The 17,839-nt window shown below is 40.4% G+C and overlaps 1 protein-coding gene across 4 annotated transcripts in view; it reads right to left on the bottom strand.

Moving 5' to 3' along the window:
* The window catches only part of NTRK1 (neurotrophic receptor tyrosine kinase 1), a 326,699-nt gene that overhangs the window by 66,008 nt on the left and 242,852 nt on the right, over window positions 1-17,839 (bottom strand). For all 4 annotated transcript variants that reach the window (XM_056545721.1, XM_056545724.1, XM_056545722.1 and 1 more), the window contains exons 8-11: window positions 13,036-13,365; window positions 12,764-12,781; window positions 5,836-5,894; window positions 4,259-4,361 (exon numbers count right to left, since the gene is read on the bottom strand). In XM_056545721.1, the coding sequence (XP_056401696.1) occupies window positions 4,259-4,361; window positions 5,836-5,894; window positions 12,764-12,781; window positions 13,036-13,365 (510 nt within the window). The remainder of the gene's footprint in view (window positions 1-4,258; window positions 4,362-5,835; window positions 5,895-12,763; window positions 12,782-13,035; window positions 13,366-17,839) is intronic.

Raw genomic sequence — 17,839 nt, 5'->3', positions numbered from 1 at the left:
GGCCGGAAGCGGCCACTCGCTGCGGAGGAGGTGCAGGAGCTGGCGGAGGAGATTGTTGCTGAAGCTGTGGTAATAGCTGCTGTAGCATCCAAGGTCAATTGAGACAGCTGGTGGCCTTGTTGCGCTATCTGTTGCGACTGCTGGGCGACCACCGTGGGGAGGTCATCGACAACTGGCAGTGGGACTTCAGCGGGATCCATGGCCGGATCTACTGTCACGATTCGGCTGGCTGGAGGTGGATCCTCTGTGCCAGAGAGGGATTGGCGTGGACCGTGTTGGTGGACCGGTTCTAAGTTGCTACTGGTATTCACCAGAGCCCGCCGCAAAGCGGGATGGTCTTGCAGCGGCGGTAGCAACCAGGTCGTATCCACCAGCAACGGCTCAACCTCTCTGACTGCTGAAGATAAGCGCGGTACAAGGGAGTAGACAAGAGCAAGGTCGGACGTAGCAGAAGGTCAGGGCAGGCAGCAAGGATCGTAGTCAGGGGCAACGGCAGGAGGTCTGGAACACAGGCTAGGAACATACAAGGAAACGCTTTCACTGGCACAATGGCAACAAGATCCGGCGAGGGAGTGCAGGGGAAGTGAGGTATAAGTAGGGAGTGCACAGGTGAACATACTGATTAAGCCTGCTGCGCCAATCAGTGGCGCAGTGGCCCTTTAAATTGCAGAGACCCGGCGCGCGCGCCCTAAGGAGAGGGGCCACGCGCGCCGGGACAAGAAAGACGAGGAATGGGTCAGGTACGGGAGCCGGGACGCGCATCGCGAGCGGGCGCCTCCCGCATCGCGAATCGCATCCCAGCTGGGAGTGATATTGCAGCGCACCCGGTCAGCAGGTCTGACCGGGGCGCTGCGAATGAGAGGATGCTGCGAGCGCTCCGGGGAGGAGCGGGGACCCGGAGCGCTCGGCGTAACATGTAGTTATTTTATACATGTTAAAAACTTCTTTATAGCACTTTCCACTTAACTAGCAATTGCTATATCTGATTATTGTACTGGAAATAATTATCCCCAACATGCCACACTGTGGGCATCCTTCACAACCAGGTAAATAATTACTTTGGGGTAGGGGGGTGTATGGGTTGACACCACTTCCAACTGCACCGGGCGACACCAACCCTAACAACGCCAGTGAGCCCCAATCTGCTGATAGAGTCTTTCTCATGCAGATCACCAATCTAACTGAGTAATTCTGAGCAGTATAAGCAATCTTATAATTGATAAGTCCCCTAGAGGCACTAAAAGTAAAAAAAAAAAATATATAAAAAATGTTTTTGAAAAAAATATGAAAAGTGCCCTCCTTAAAATCACCCACCTTTTCCCATTTTTCAAATAGAATTTTTTTTTTAAATGGGCACTGTCAGATAAAAAAAAGTTTTATATGTTTATATTTATATCTTGGCAAAACATTAACCTTTCTAATTTCCTTTTTATAGAAATTAGGGATGAGCGAATCGAATCTGACAAATCCGAATTCGTTACGAATTTCAGGAAAAATTAGATTTGTAACGAATGTGAATATTGATCACGCGAATCGCTTCACTAAACCCCATTTAGTGCAGTCCAGACTCCAGGGGCCGGGCATCTAAAATGGCAGATCCACATGTGAGGACATGGGGCAAGGAATCCTGGGAAGGTGGGAACAAGGGTTGGCGGAATGACCCTGAATCCCATGCATCATGCAGCCTACCAGCAGCCAGCCACCCCTGTGATGTCACAGCCCTATATGATCGGTAGACATCTTGCGGCCAGTCACATCAGCGTTCTATTACAGAGAGAGAGGGACAGACAGCAGTGTGCGTTGCACAGAAGAGCATTTTTACAGCAGCAATTCACCTCCCAGTCACATCAGCGTTCTATTGCAGAGAGGGACAGAGAGCAGTGGGTTGCAAAGAAAAGCTTTTTTACAGCAGTGATTCACCTCAAGCCCAAATCCAGCCTAGAAGCACTGATAGGGAAGGGAGTGTGATTGAGAGAGAAAGTGCAATTTTGGGTGTCGTACACAGTGACTGTGTGATGCAGCACTTGAGTGTACAACAACTGAAAAGCTAATAGTAGCCAGCCAGATAAAGTAAGCAGAGCACTAAAAGTGTATTGCCTTCTATTAAGTATAACCTGTGTGTACATCTAAGTGGTGTACTATTTTGTCCCTGTTAAAGTCTTAAGGGCCTTGATAACGTGAAAGGCCGGCCAAAAAGTACACACCTGCTGCTGTTGTAGACCAATGCTGTTTTAAAGAGGTTCTCCAGTGCTTACACATCTTATCCCATATCCAAAGGATAGGGGATAAGATGCCGCAGCTGGGGACGCCCATGATCATGCACGCGGCACCCCGTTTGTAATCAGTCCCCGGAGCGTGTTCGCTCCGGGCCTGATTACGGGCGACTACAGGGCCGGCGGAATATAATACTACCACATACTGTAGCCCATAAAAAACGTGATGATGCAGACATGAGGCACAGTAATGGGGGGAGGGGGGGGTGATAAAGACACGTGGCACAGTAATGTGAGGGTTGGGGGGGATGAGGTTGATATCATTCATATCTGCCTCATCACCCCCCCCCCCCACCCCAACTACCACATTACTGTGCCGCATGTCTGCATCATTATCACCCCCCCCCCACGCACCCACATTTCTGTGCCTCTTTTCTGCCTCATGTCAGTCTCTCAACACCACACCACCACCCCCTCCCCTCTCCCTCCCCCCTATAGGTCTCCCAGCAGGGTGCAGAATTCACCGCTGCTGTTCCTGACTATCCAGCTCGTTCCTCATACATGCTTCAATGAACTGGTATGCCCTGGACTAGTCCTGACAGCTGACGTAATGGAAGTCAGTGCCGCTCCGCCGTCCGACACATTCCACCCATGCCCACTTCAGCGTCACGTCACGTACCAGTGACAGATGGACCCCAGGCGCGCTGGCAAGTTACCCCCTGTGGAGCCCAATGGGGCAATGGCGGCATGATTGGGTGGCGGGTATAATAGTATTATTACATTTTTCATGATCACATTGCTTCTGTGAGCTCGATCTGCACTGTAGCGAGTCACACCTACGGTCGTATGCACGTCAGGGTGTTACCCCCCCCCCCCCAGAAGGTGTCACCCGGTGCGGTCCGCCCCCACCGCACCCCCCTGACAACGCCACTGTTGGGGCTTGGCCAGTGCGAAGGCCTTCATAAGCCTTCCGGGTACCATAACAACCGATTGACACCCCGCAGTCACATTGCTGGGGTGCTAATTGGAGAGTTGACGGTGCTGATCGGAGAGCTTTACAACATAAATCCCCAACATCAGCATGATCGCTGATGTTGGTTATTGACTGTAAGTATAGGCAGCCGTCAGTCACCATCTATCTATTGTTCTCACTTTGTAGACTCACTGCACAATGTGCATACATTTACGGTGGGGTGGCTAGGGTCCAGTAAGCTGCCCATACATGTACTCTTACATACAGGAGAGATCATTGTCAGGCTGCATCACATAGGACACACAACACAAGCTGACACAGACAGTGTGATCAGGTAAGGCATTAAACTGTAATCACTGTATAAGTTATATCTCTTCAAGAGGGAAGATATTTAATCTTTGGAAGCATCCTGTGCTAACAAAGGGACAAGAAAGTGGAGCTGAGTAGGGTGGGGAGAGGTCAAAGCTGTCAGGAAGGATCTGATAGATGATCACGTAATCCTGTAGTTCACAAGAAGTTGGTAACACAGAAGGAGCTGATCCCTGTGTACACATTAGAGCAAGTCATTTCTGGTTGTCAAACTGATGGTTACATGATCTAGCTCCATAATGAAATGTATGGATGCCGATGATCTAAGATAATATGGACACTGCAGGGGGAGTTAGTGTTATACAGTAGATAAACCTGCAGTGTTCCTTAAAAAAAGCATGCTACCATATGGATCAAAAATTGTGTTTCATTGTGGACACACTTTTTGTGGGATAATGAATTTCCTTGCACATTCTTAGAAATCTATTTACTCATCTTGATTCAAGCTATTCAAGCTGTAATGACATAAAGCACTCACAAATGTTTATATAGCAAATAAAGATATGGAAATGACTAATATGTCAAAAGGAGAGTCTCCTGTTTACACACCAATTCCCCACACTTCACTGAGAAAAGTCCTGCTTCACGTGAGTAAGAGAATTCATTAGTGTAAAGCTAAAGGAATATCACCATAGAGTTTACACTACATATATATGTTTCCATGGGTCATACATGACATGTCAATAAATAAGATGGAACTTACGGTTGATCCCAAACTTAGAATGCCTTCCACACTTATTAAGTACAATCAGCATAACAAGAAGAAACAGGCAAGCAAAGACAGCTAGGCCCACAGCCACAGAGACCTAAGAGAAAACACATAACGCATAGTCAAATCGTTTGGCTATTCAGAAACGCCCATTGCATGCATTATACTACTTATTTTTACTGATCCTGACTTGCCTGTATTATACTAAAGAGCTGCACTCACAATTCTGCTGGTGGAATCAGTGGCTACATAGATCACATTACCTATTCTGAATACAATTTAGTACTGATTCTGATTAAGGGGGCGGTAACATAACAATTTACATATCAGCTTTTAGGTCTTCCAAAGTAAATATGTGGAAAAAGGCCCTAATGTACTCATCAACTGACTATATTTGATCCATTTAAGAGAATGTGACAGCTGCCAGTACATGTTGTATACTTTGACATCTCTGTTTCTCAAGATGCTGATGCATACCGTGTATAATATAGAAAAAAATGATTTAACAAAAAAAAAAAATTACCATGGAAGAATGGTAGTTAATAATTGTCTTCATTTTCTCAAAATTTTCCTTTTCTAAATTCAACTTTTTTGAACTTGAGATAAAATTGCTTATTATATGCTGTACATCTGGTAATTTCTATATCTAATACATAATATAGCTTTGAGGAACAAATTAACCAATATTTCTAATGCATTACTACACGTTAAGACAATTTATCTTTAGTTTAAATGCATCCATAATGTATTTATTTATTTATTCATTAATATTTATTTTATGTATTAATTAATTTATTAAATGAAATGAGTAGTGTAAACTTAGTATTACATTTGCATTATAAACACCAAATAGCACCCCTAAATTGAGCCTATAACGTTGCATCTCAGAGCCACATTAAATGCTGTACATGTGTGGCATCAATTTGCTTTCCAGCTGTCCATAAAGTTCAGCAAAGGGATAGAGTTTAGAAAACTATTTCTGATGTAGGCTATTTTATGAATTTAAAAGCATAGAATTCTTGTCTATGATTGTCCACATCCATTTTGTCACCTCTGGGGATATAACCTTTCTTTCCCTTGATGGTCCATTTATATACTTAAATAAGTTTGTCATATCTTCTCTTCTTAAGACTAAACAAATTATTGTATTTCTTATCTTTCCTCAAACTAAGATGCTCCATGTCCCTTATTTAGCTACGTGTCTTCAACTCCAAAAGAAATGACTCTTTGTCTAGAGTGTACCCAGCTGCAACACCATTTCCAGCTTCAGTACAACTCTGCAATGATTTTACTAAAATGTGTGTTTCCCAGAACCACAGTTTGACCTTGACTCTTAGAATATGTTGTGGGCCATATTTATTACTTAGTGGTTTGTGCTTTTGCCTCAGACCAGTTTTTAAAAAAAAATAAATTAGCAACAAATTAACACACTGTCAAACAGCATCAATTACCTCTTCAATTACCTCTGGCCGTGTAATTATGGTGTTTTGTGTTGTGGTTCTTTGTGCTGGTAACTCGGGGTTAACATGTATATGCAGCAACATCAATAATTGTGAGGATAGCAAACTCACCCCAAATGTGTTGTCATCCACTGTCTCCACTGGGTTCACGTACGTGCTGTTGCCTCCACCTATTGTAGAAAAGTAATTATAACTACATTAGTCAAATTCAATTAAGTGGGCACAAAATGATTAGATTTACTGTTATACAACAATTACTTATCTTGCGCTGATCCAGAGTTAAAGCCTGTGTTATATTAAAGTGCTGCACTCTTGATTCCGTTTGTGGCATCACTATTAACATATATTGCTTTTCCTGTACTTTTCCTTAATGACAGGCTGTATAACACTTACCATTTTTTGGGTGAAGTAACTATGTTCTCACATTATATTACTTATCCTGAGACTAAATTATAGCCTCTATTATACTTCCCAGCTGCACTCACTATTCTGCTGGTGGACTTACTGTCTACATACATCACTGATCATTTACAGCAGGTATTATATTTCAGAGTCTCTTTCACAGTTCTGAAGATTTGATGCTTGTATAGCATCTGCACAGAGCTTACTATGAAGTATTACATTATAATTTAGTACTATGAAGTATTATATTATAATTTAATGCAAAAAAAAAAAAAAAAAACTTCCCATGCAAACTTGTTTGGGCTGTATGTATGACCTATCCAGCCTCCTGTAAAAAAAAAAAAAAAGATGCTGATGTATATCAAGGTGCACAGCAGTGTGTCTGTTCACTTATTCACCATAACTGGTATAGACCAGTATATGGAGGGTTAAATTAGTTTATTTAATTCCTATAGATTCCCTTTTGGGAATGCAAAAAAACCTTATTTTCCCATATACTACTTAACTTAATAAAATTCCATATGCTTTATTGTATACTACACACTATTTAAAAACAAATAGCACTGTTTTCTCTATTTGCTATTTTAGTAAGGTCATTTACTTGCGCAGATATCTCTGCTATTTGTGATATATTTGTATTAGAGCAGCTCCATGTGCCTGCAGGTCACACTCGGTAGATTGCAAGGAGCAACAGTGCTATGATTGTTAAAAACTCCACTCTGCCCCCCTCAACATGTTTCGCTACGACGTAGCATTATCAAGAGGTAGCGGGCACTTATTGACTCAAATGTAATCAGCCACTTCTGCTCCTACCAATTTTTTTGCTGTACTTAGCAGCACAGCATACCGTAGGTGTCTACATTTGGCCCATAAAAATGAATTGACCAGCTGCTGTGCTTATTGATGTAAAGTACATTGGCATTCCTGTTTTGATGGAATATCGACATATCGCTAGAAGGTACAGCTAGTGAACCCAATTTTACTGTTTCCAACAATAACTAGTAAAGTAAAATGTTGAAAGAAAGGGAAGTGTTCCAATGTGTCCTAACAGGTATTCATTTGTGTCTGCAGCTCTAAGGGTCAAATACAGCTGACCCTAAGAAGATTCCCTTAAAGTGTTTTAAATGGTCACTGTTGTTTCAAACATCTTTCCTTCATTTGATGTATAATTCTCAACATATTTGTAAATCACTTCATCTATCAAAACCGATTTCTTAGCCTAGAAAAACATTTGGCCACTAGGTGTCTCCCTTCTTTGCAATCGGCTGTCCGCTGCCTGTTATTTGGGGAAATATGTCCCTAGTAACAGAAACAACAAGACAAAACACAGGAAGTAAAGGTGGGGCTTATCATATGGTGAGAACAGGACAGATGGAGGGAGCCTGAGCTGTGTATCTGAAGTTGTTACAGTTCAAGATAATCCTGTGGTCGTGTGGTACCCCACTCCCTTTATCCCCATTTCTTACCAAGCTCTAGTAGTAGTCAATCAGTACTAGAGACAGGGGTCCAAACATAGTAGGAGCCATATCCTATAACAGTGTTTAAAATCTCAGCGCTATATAAAGCTGCAGGTTTCATTTTCTTGTAATATAGCTATCCTCCAGGTAGTGATGATTCTTCAGCTAGATTTTTTAATGCATTTGTGGTGGTATATAATCAATTTTACAAATTGTGTAAAAGACTTCTTCATATATTAGTTGAAACCAGAAATGACAGTATCTCTTTCAATTTTTCCTCCTTAACTTAAAAAAATCATAACTCTTAAAAATTTTCACCTAAAATTATATATAATGGCTTAATTTTTGCGTCACTAATTCTACTTTGCAATGACATTAGTCATTTTACCCAAAAATCTACGGTGAAACGGGAAAAAAAATCAATGTGCGACAAAATTGATGAAAAAACACTATTTTGTAAGTTTTGGGGGCTTCTGTTTTTACGCAGTACATTTTTTGTCAAAAATGATACCTTATCTTTATTCTGTAGGTCCATATGGTTAAAATGATACCCTACTTGTATAGGTTTGAATTTGTAGCACTTCCGAAAAAAATCATGAATACATGCAGGAAAATTTATATGTTTAAAATGGTCATCTTTTGACCCCTATAACTTTTTTTATTTTTCTGTCTTCAGGGCGCTTTGAGGACTCATTTTTTGCGCCATCATCTGAAGTTTTTAGCGGTACCATTTTTGTTCTTATCAGACTTTTTGATCACTTTTTATTCACTTTTTTTGTGGTATAAAAAGTGATCAAAAATGCGCTATTTTGGACTTTGGAATTTTTTTGCGCGTATGCCATTGAACGAGCGGTTTAAAAAGCGGTATATTTTTATAATTCGGACATTTCCGCACGCGGCGATACCACATCTGTTTATTTTTATTATTATTTACATAATGTTTTTTTTATTTTTGGAAATGCTAGTTGATTCAAACTTTTATTAGGGGAAGGGATAATTGAAAGGGTTAATGATTTTTTTACACTTTTCTTATGCAATATTATAGCTCCTATAGGGGGCTATAACATTGCATTAACTGATCTTTTACACTGATTGATCCATCTCCATAGGAATGGATCAATCAGTGTTTTCGGCGATTGAATGCTCAAGCCTGGATCTCAGGATTGAAGCATTCATTCGGCGATCGGACAGCACAGGAGAAGGTAAGAAGACCTCCTCCTGTGCTACAGCTGTTCGGGATGCTCCCTGAGCTAACCGGCACATTTTACTTTTGTTTTTAGCCACGCGGCTCAGCTTTGAGCACGCGGCTAAAGGGTTAATAGCGCGCGGCACAGCGATCAGTGCTGCGCGCTATTAGAGGCGGGTCCAGGCTTCACTAAGACGCCGGGCCCGCCACGATATGATGCGGGGTCACCGTGTGACCCCGCGTTATATCGCAGGACCGGGACCCAGGACGTACCCATATGTCCTGGGTCCTTAAGAGGTTAAAGGTCATTGAATTTATGCATTCATCCCTAAATGGACTGCCTATAAGGACAACCTTATTTTATGAGACAGATCCCTTGAGCTCTCAGGTTTTGTGGTACCTATTAAAGCAAATGACATCCATGTACCACATTACAATTCCGAGCCCTCAAGAACTAGGCAATTCTTCCTTAGATTAAATTCCCAGGTCTGCTGCAACTGGATGCCATAACCACACTAACTGAAGCACAAGGCATAAAGCTGCATTAAAGAGGTGTTCCAGAATTAGAAAGATACTGCGTCTTTCTTGCAGAAAACAGCACCACTTCTGTCCACAGGTTGTCTTTGGTATTGCCACTCACCTCCATTGACGTGACTAGGACTGAGCTGCAGCACTACACACAACCTGCGGACAATAGGAGTGCTGTTTTGCTAAATAAGAAGCAGTATTTTTCTATTCCTTTAAAAGAGATCTTCCAGTATAGGGGTCTGTAGGAGTAGTTATGGGGCTGAGGTCCATTTACATTTCATCTGCACAGCATCAATCCTGTCCAAGCTCTGTATGGAGAACTGCAAGCGAAATCTAGCACATGAGTAGCAGTGCCTCCACAGTTCCTGGACAGCCATGGGGATGTGAAGAAAGAAGAACAGTGCTACACACAGTACCACATCCCTTTTGTTCTAGCAATTAATGAGGTTCCCACTAGTTGGGCCAAGTGATGTCATATCCTTGTGATATTGTAAGCGGTTAATAGAAGGCAAAAGTTGCACTCACCACAAAGACGTGACATTTTTCCTCAATTAATTTTTTATTTCTGTGTGCTGTACATAATGGCAGGAGGGAAGAGATGGAGGCGGACATCAGCTCCGTGGAGCTGGCTGAGTGCGACTGGCCGTTTTGCAGGAAGTCTGCTTGATCACACTCAGAAATGAAAAATGAATTGAAGAAAAACTTCACGTCTTTGTGGTGAGTGCAACTTTTGCCTTCTATTAACCGCTTACAATATATGAACTGTTCTCTTTTTGGCACCTCCACAACTATGATTCATACAGCCTCTTAACATCTGAATATATTGTTGCAACTATTGACACTTTCTGGTGCTGAACTTCTCCTTTCCTCTACAGACTGTATATATCCTTGTGATATACTTTCACTTGTAATGGGTAGAACATCCTTTAAAGTTTATCAGGATTTTCCATTTTGATTACCCTTACTTGTTACAAAGGTCCTTCAACAAAAAATTATTAGATTCTCCCTTCTAAGAACCCCAGTGATCAGTTGTAATATTATAGGAAACCTAACAATAAGTTTTCATTTTCCCTGCAGCACTAGCAGAGGAGAAATTAAGCATTACACAGTGCCCATTCAAATTAAAGGGTTGCCTGTGTAATGTAGGATAGGACAGATCCTCCAGTGCATGAGATACTCTAACCAAGAAATTAAGCTCTTGAAAAGACACCCCTGCTAACTGGGATTTGTCAAACCTATTTAAAGTACATATTTAAACTAAACTAGTATTTTAAGGGTTAACTATGATTAGACAAAAATGGGGAGATTTATCAAAGCTGTCTATGGGGGATATTTATCAAAGGATTTAGACTGGTTTTTCCTTAATTTTCTTAATTAGTCTTAATTTGTCGCACAGAAAGTCACAGTCTAAATATGTGCGACTTTTTTGCGACTTTTTCTCTAGAGGATATTTAGAACATGAGGCATTCTAGTCTATTTTAGATGGAAATGCATTGGAAAATGCATTGGTGCTGAATTTATCAAAAGCGACTTTTCAGCGACAAGTCGCATCGGCTGAAATAACGCCGAAATGTCAGACCATGTTGGAGCAGGTTTAAATACAGTCTAAAGCATAGATCGCAAAGTCTGTGCACAGAATTTAATAAGAGCCGTGCGCCTTTTGATAAATTAGGCGCACAATAGACCAGCCTTACCCTCTGTGGTTTGGTCTATATTGATGCGGGACATGAACAGCTTTGATGAATATCCCCCTATGTCCCGCATCAATATAGAGCAAACTACAGAGCATTAGGCTGGTCTATTGTGCGCCTAATTTATCAAAAGTCACACGGCTCTTGATAAAACAGCCGATGCGACTTGTCGCTGAAAAGTCGCTTTTGATAAATTCAGCACCAATGCATTTTTCCGGCTAAAATAGACTAGAATCCGCATCCCATCCGGTACCTGTGTGTATAGGTCCCCATAGCCAGAGTCCCTAGGATGTGCGGGTCCTTATTGTCTAGTCCACCCCTAGTCACCTCTCATCTAGGTATTAGTAATCTAGTAATTATTTAGGATTTATATATAAAGGATTGTATAAATGTATATAATTAGTTAATTACCTGTACAGGACCTGCGGGTCACGTGATCAGGTAAACTCTATGGTTTTTGCTTAAGGACCTTTGGAGGGCTCTGTGACGTATTGCACCAATCATTCTTTGTGACGGTGAGTGACAGATATTCAGACCAATCAGAACAACCCATATAAGGGAGTGGCGGCCATTGTTAGTTCTTTTTTTCCTCGTGGGCTGTTGACAGGGAAGGATCTGCGCTGCTGTCATCAGTGAATTTAGGCCCTAGCCTTGCGGCGACGGCTGATCTCTTCTAAACCGTGAGTGTATCAATCCCTAAGCACTCTGCAAGATCACCGGACCTTATCTATCCCCTAAATCCGGACGGATCTTCAAAATTACCCTAAATTCAGAGACCTATAATACAATTCAAGGTCCGCAACAACTGTCAGTCACTGAACTATATAGAGACTGTTTGAATGAGACTGTTACTGTGCATTGGATGTATCGCAAGCATTTAAGTAAAGTCATCCAAGTTCAAGTTCAACTACTTTGTGGACCTTCAGTCATTTTCTTCAGTCATTTTATGCATGCACCTATCGTTACTGGGAAGGGCGGCGATAGGCTGGAGAATTACCTCAGCATACTAGCCTCTCAGCCTGGCGTCACGAACTATAGGGTTAACCTTAACCCCTCATCTACCGAAACAACACCCCAACTACCATACACCCCCCAAGTGCTACCACAGCATCATGTTCTAAAAATCCTCTAAAGAAAAAGTCGCAAGAAAGTCACACATATTTAGACTGCGACTTTCTGTGCGACAAATTTAGCCAGGAAAAATCAATCTTTGATAAATTTCCCCCAAAAGGTTTCATGTACATTTTGCTTTATTTATTAATGTTTCCCCTGTAATCTTCCAGTTTTTTTCACACTGTTAACCATTTTGAGCTAATTTTCTGAAAAATAGGTGTGGTTTTCAAATTTTTTTTACAATCTTGGTGATTTATATAATTGTTTGATTTTTTCAGGCAGTGGTTTTTCGCTTTCAACTAAAATGTTAAATAAATAAAAAACAAAAGTTTCACAACATGTAGAAACACATTCATGCTTATAAAGGAAAATTCACAAAAAAGGAATAAAAGATGAAATATAGTACATGAGTCCCAAAGGGTCATCCAAAAAATAGTGACACATGGATATATGGAGTGTATTGGGCATTACAGCTAATCTTAATAATAATAAATGCAAAAATAAGTGCAAAAATAGAGAAAGCCCATTGACAAGATTGGTGCTTTTTTTTTTCTAAATCTGCACAAGCCTTTAAATGAACACTTCTACTCGAAACTTTCAAATGCAGGTAGAGTGAATCAGTTGGATATTTTTTGAGTTGACTATATGGCAGAATGACTTACCAGATGGGGACAATGACACTGCAAATAAATAAAAAAATAACATTAATGTGCAATCAACATGGATGGCAGAACTATACAACTATGAGGAGCATGATAAGACATTCACATTCCAAGGTGCTCCATATATGAAATCATATATTCATTTTTATGGAATATAGCCATTCATGAGGGGCACAGAGATCTCTACCAGTCACACGTTTATGGTATGTCTGACTAAGGATATATCATTTGAAGCTAGGAAATCCATTTAACTATATACTTTGCTTGCTCACCTGGAATGGGCTCCTCTGGGTTAAAGTCAAATGGATTATTCATAAAGATACTGTAGACACTCTTACTGTCCTCTCCAAGCCGGTTCCTCACTAGTAATGTGTAATTACCATTATTGACATGCGTTGGATTATTAAAATACAGGCAACCATGGATAAGGGTTCCATTTTCTCTGTACTCAAGCGGCCTTGTGAATATGTAGATATTCATAAACAGAGTCTCTCCATTTAGTTGCCAGCTAACCTCTGGCGCAGGGTTTCCATCTATTGTATAAGGAATGCAGGAGTGATGTTGATGAATCACTTCACCCAAGTCAATTATTACTGCTGGGACTGAAAAAGGAAAAGGGGGGGGGGGGGGTCAATTGTAGTTAAATATATTATATAAATAATAATAATATTATTAATAATAAAAACTTGAGCGTACAAAATGGAGAATAGGGACAAACACTGGGACAGGAAATAAAGGGTGTTTCCACAATACATTATTCATTGTTATCAAAGGTGAAAAACACAACAATGTGCATTAAACATGAGGCTGACTATACTAAAATCAGGAATGCACATGTCCTAGACCATGGCCTTCAATATAAATTTGATGTTTGGCCTTTCAGACTGAGCTTTTAAAATCAGTTAGTAGAATCGGTAAAATTTTAGCTAGTTGTAAAGAGTACCTGTCACAAAATAAAACTTTGAATATAGTGTTCCTTGTGCAATTAGCAGACACTTTCTCATTCACTTGCTTTTAAAATGTAATAGAAAAAACAGCCACTAGGTTGCTCTATTCTGTTTCCTGGTGCAATTATTATAGTAAATTTGGTCTCCTCCTGGCTTGGCAGTGTTTCTCTGCACTGAGCTTGATTGACAGCTGCACAGAAAGTAAAAGCTCCACAAATTCTCACAGAAAGCTGCACAGACTGAAAGCTGCAGGAGAGCCTCACTGATAGCAACAGAGAGTGAAACAAGCACATAGCCTGAGATCTTATATTCATCACAGTTCGGCAACCATGTGAGGGCGGGAGTGGTCCTATAGCAGGCTTCAGTGATGTCATGCATGCTGGGAAACACCCACTTTCTCCTGCTGCAATATTTCACCATGTGAGCAAGAAGAAAGGTATGATAGAGGGGCTAGAGGGGTGTTAGGAGTAGTTAGGGAACATAGCCTGAGTTAGTTTAGAGCAGTTTATTTGGTGACAGGTACTTTTTAAATGGGAGAATAAAAGTCTTAAACAAAATGTGTCACCTATTTTTTTTATTAATTAAAAACAGATACATAGTTGTTTACTTTGCTTAATCATTTACCTATTTGTATTTCCTGTATTTTTTTTTTTTTTTTTGTATTTCCTCTTTTTTCTGCACAAGATTAGGGGTGTAGCCATGTTGAGCTGTTTTTAAGAACATTTAGACATATGGTTTACAGGAACCTGTAATCTAAAGCTAAATAAGTGACTTCTATGAGATTTTTTTAGGCATGTTTTGTGACCTGTGAAGAAACACTATACAGGAATGAAGAGATGGTTAGCTGTGACCATCACCTATCGTGATTGGTGTATCCTGTATTATCTATGCATTGGCATTAGCAAAGCTGAAAGTAGAGAAAAGGTAGGGATGTGGATTATTTAAAAAATACCACCAAAATTTAAAAAATTGCACAAAATGTTTTTCTATAATACGTAAAACATAAAAAAAAATGTATTTAAACAAGTGATCGTTTTCTGACATGCTCTCTTTAAAGGGAATCATGTAGTTCATCATTGTTGGCTGCACATCCCTTGGGGAATGTGTGGTTAAAAATAATGATTTGAACGACTACACAAAAGATCCAATCAACCGATGGACGAGCATTTACCAGTCCGTCAACTGACCACTGGCCCTTTTGAACAATCATCCGGCTGATAATCGGCCCGTGTAAAGGGGACTAAAGAGACAGGTATAATTTGTTTATCTTCCTATCTGCAGCACAATATACAGCTGACAGATTCCCTTTAAGAATTGTGCATGAGTTGTAAGTCCAGACATGATCAATAAGATGGTGACGTTGGAGTTAAACCACTTCTTTGGAATATTTCCTACTATGATTCCATTATGTTTTATGTGGGTATTGGTTTTCTGAATTAATTAGAAGGTTTTTCCAGCAAAGTAAGATTTTCTTTCCATAAGTCAGTTACATTCATTGTGTCTCTCCCAAGAAGTATGTTATCTTCTAATCAGAGTGTTCGTTTGGCTTCTTTTTTTTTTCTGTTTTGTTTTTGTTGTGTTATGTTTATTTTATGTGTCTAAAAATCTAATGAAAAACTGTGATGCAAAAAGAATGTTCATTTGGCTATGATCAGAGTGTTCAGTGGTCAGAATCAAAGGGAGTAGGGGACTTTTATTTAATATTCACATTTAGGCACTGTGAATATGGACTAAAATTACCTGAGGGTTTATTTGGAGCAAATGGCTCCACTCTGTTATCATTTCTAATATTTCCTGACATATCTAATATCTCTGTCCATCATTGTGGCTGGTCAAGAAGAAGCAAGAAGGAAAGGTATTAGGCCAATCAATTAAAAAGACTAAATATTATTGTTGACTGTTGGTTCTAAGCAAAAACACTTTTTGAACTTAAGCCCTTAAGGACCAGAGAATTTTTTTGCACATCTGACCACTGTCACTTAGTCAGCACTGTCACTTGTCAGCATTAATAACTCTGGGATTCGCTTACTTAAGTAGTTATTTGAAGGCTAGGAGGATTTGAGTTTTATTTTTATTTTTTTTGCGACGTACAAACCCATCTCAGTGAAGTAAGTGTGGAGAGGTCTTTCGTATGACACTGTATGCAGTTTAATGTGGAATCTGTCCACTCTCCAATTTTTTGCAATTTTTATTTTTTCTATCTTCCTATTCGGGGTGGTCCAGAGCCGGACTAAATGGGATGTTGAATATAGGTGTTTCAAGGGGTTTGTAAAAGAACCACTCACCAAGTGTAAGTCTGTTTCTCTATTTTTTCACAGTCAGAGGTGCTTGTGTGATGAGATTTTTTGGGACCATTCCCAAAGGATTTTTTTTCTGTGCTTTTTTACTACAGAAGAGGAGGATTCATATTTAGCTTTTTGAAAGCAAATTTTGCTGAAATGGTTTTTGGGGGGCATGTCACATTTAGGAAGCCCCTATGGTTCCATAACAGCAAAAAATCCCTCACATGGCATACTATTTTGGAAATTACACCCCTCCAGGCATGTGACAAGGGGTAAAGTGAGCCTTAACACCCCACAGGTGTTTGACGACTTTTCGTTAAATTTGGATGTGTAAATGGAATTTTTTTTCACTAAAATGCAGTTTTTCCCCAAATTTACTACTTTTACAAGAGGTACTAGGAGAAAATGCCCCCAAAATTTGTAACTCCATCTCTTCTGAGTATGGAAATACCCCATGTGTGGATGTAAAGTGCTCTGCGAGCGAACTACAATGCCCAGAAGAGAAGCTTTTGGAGAGAGAATTTGTTTGGAATGGAAGTCAGGGGCCATATGCGTTTACAAAGCCCCCATGCCACCAAAACAGTGGACACCCCCCCACGTGACCCCATTTTAGAAACTACACCCCTCACAGAATGTAATAAGGGGTGCAGTGAGCATTTACACCCCAGTCTGTTTGACAGACTTTTGGAACAGTGGGCTGTGCAAATGAAAAATCTAAATTTTCATTTTCACGGACCACTGTTCCAAAAATCTGTCAGACACCTGTGGGGTGTAAATGCTCACTGCACCCCTTATTACATTCAGTGAGGGGTGTAGTTCCAAAATGGGGTCACATGTGGGGGTACCACCATTCTTGCACCATGGGGGCTTTGTAAACATACATGGCCTTCTCTCTCCAAAAGCAAAATGGCGCTCCTTCTCTTCTGAGCATTGTAGTGCGCCAGCAGGGCACTGTACATTCAATTTTGGGGGGCCTATTATCCCTTGTGAAAATGAAAAATTTTGGATAATACCAGCATTTTTTGTGAAAAAATAAATTTTTTTAATTTTCAACAAAAATTCTTCAAACACTTGTGGGTAGTTAAGGCTCACTATACCCCTTGTTACATTCCTTAAGGGGTGTAATTTCTAAAATGGGGTCACATGTGGGTGTTTTTTTTGTGTTTATGTCAGAATCGCTGTAAGGATCAGCCACCCCTGTGCAAATCACCTCAAATGTAAATGGCGCTCTCACTCCTGAGCCCTGCTGTGCGCCCGCAGAGCATTTTATGTCCACATATGTGGTATTTCCGTACTCAGGAGAAATTGTGTTACAATTTTTTTTTCCTTTTACCTTTTCCTTTTCCTTTTGTATGGGCCAACATCAGCAAGTTAGTGTAAAAAAAAATTTTATTTTACAACATGCTGAAGAAGACTTTACCTTTTCATAAGGGTTAAAAGGAGAAAAAGCCCCCCAAAATTTGTTAGGCAATTTCTTCTGAGTACAGAAATACCCCATATGTGGCCCTAAACTGTTGCCTTGAAATACAACAGGGCTCCGAAGTGAGAGAGCACCATGCGCATTTGAGGCCTAAATTAGGGATTTTCATAGGGGTATTCTACGTCAGTGATTCCCAAACATTGTGCCTCCAGCTGTTGCAAAACTCCCAGCATGCCTGGACAATCAATCGCTGTCCAGCAATACTGGAAGTTGTTCTTTTGCAACAGCTGGAGGCTCCGTTTTGGAAACAGTGACGTAGCAGATGTTTTGATGTTTTTCATTTTTATTGGGGGGGGGGGCTGCGTAGGGGTAATGCGTATATGTAGTGTTTTACCCTTTATTTTGCGTTAGTGTAGTGAAGTGTTTT

The sequence above is a fragment of the Hyla sarda genome, chromosome 11 (genome assembly GCF_029499605.1).
Source record: "Hyla sarda isolate aHylSar1 chromosome 11, aHylSar1.hap1, whole genome shotgun sequence".
Lineage (NCBI taxonomy): Eukaryota > Metazoa > Chordata > Amphibia > Anura > Hylidae > Hyla > Hyla sarda.
This window is presented reverse-complemented; position numbering and strand designations above follow the sequence as displayed.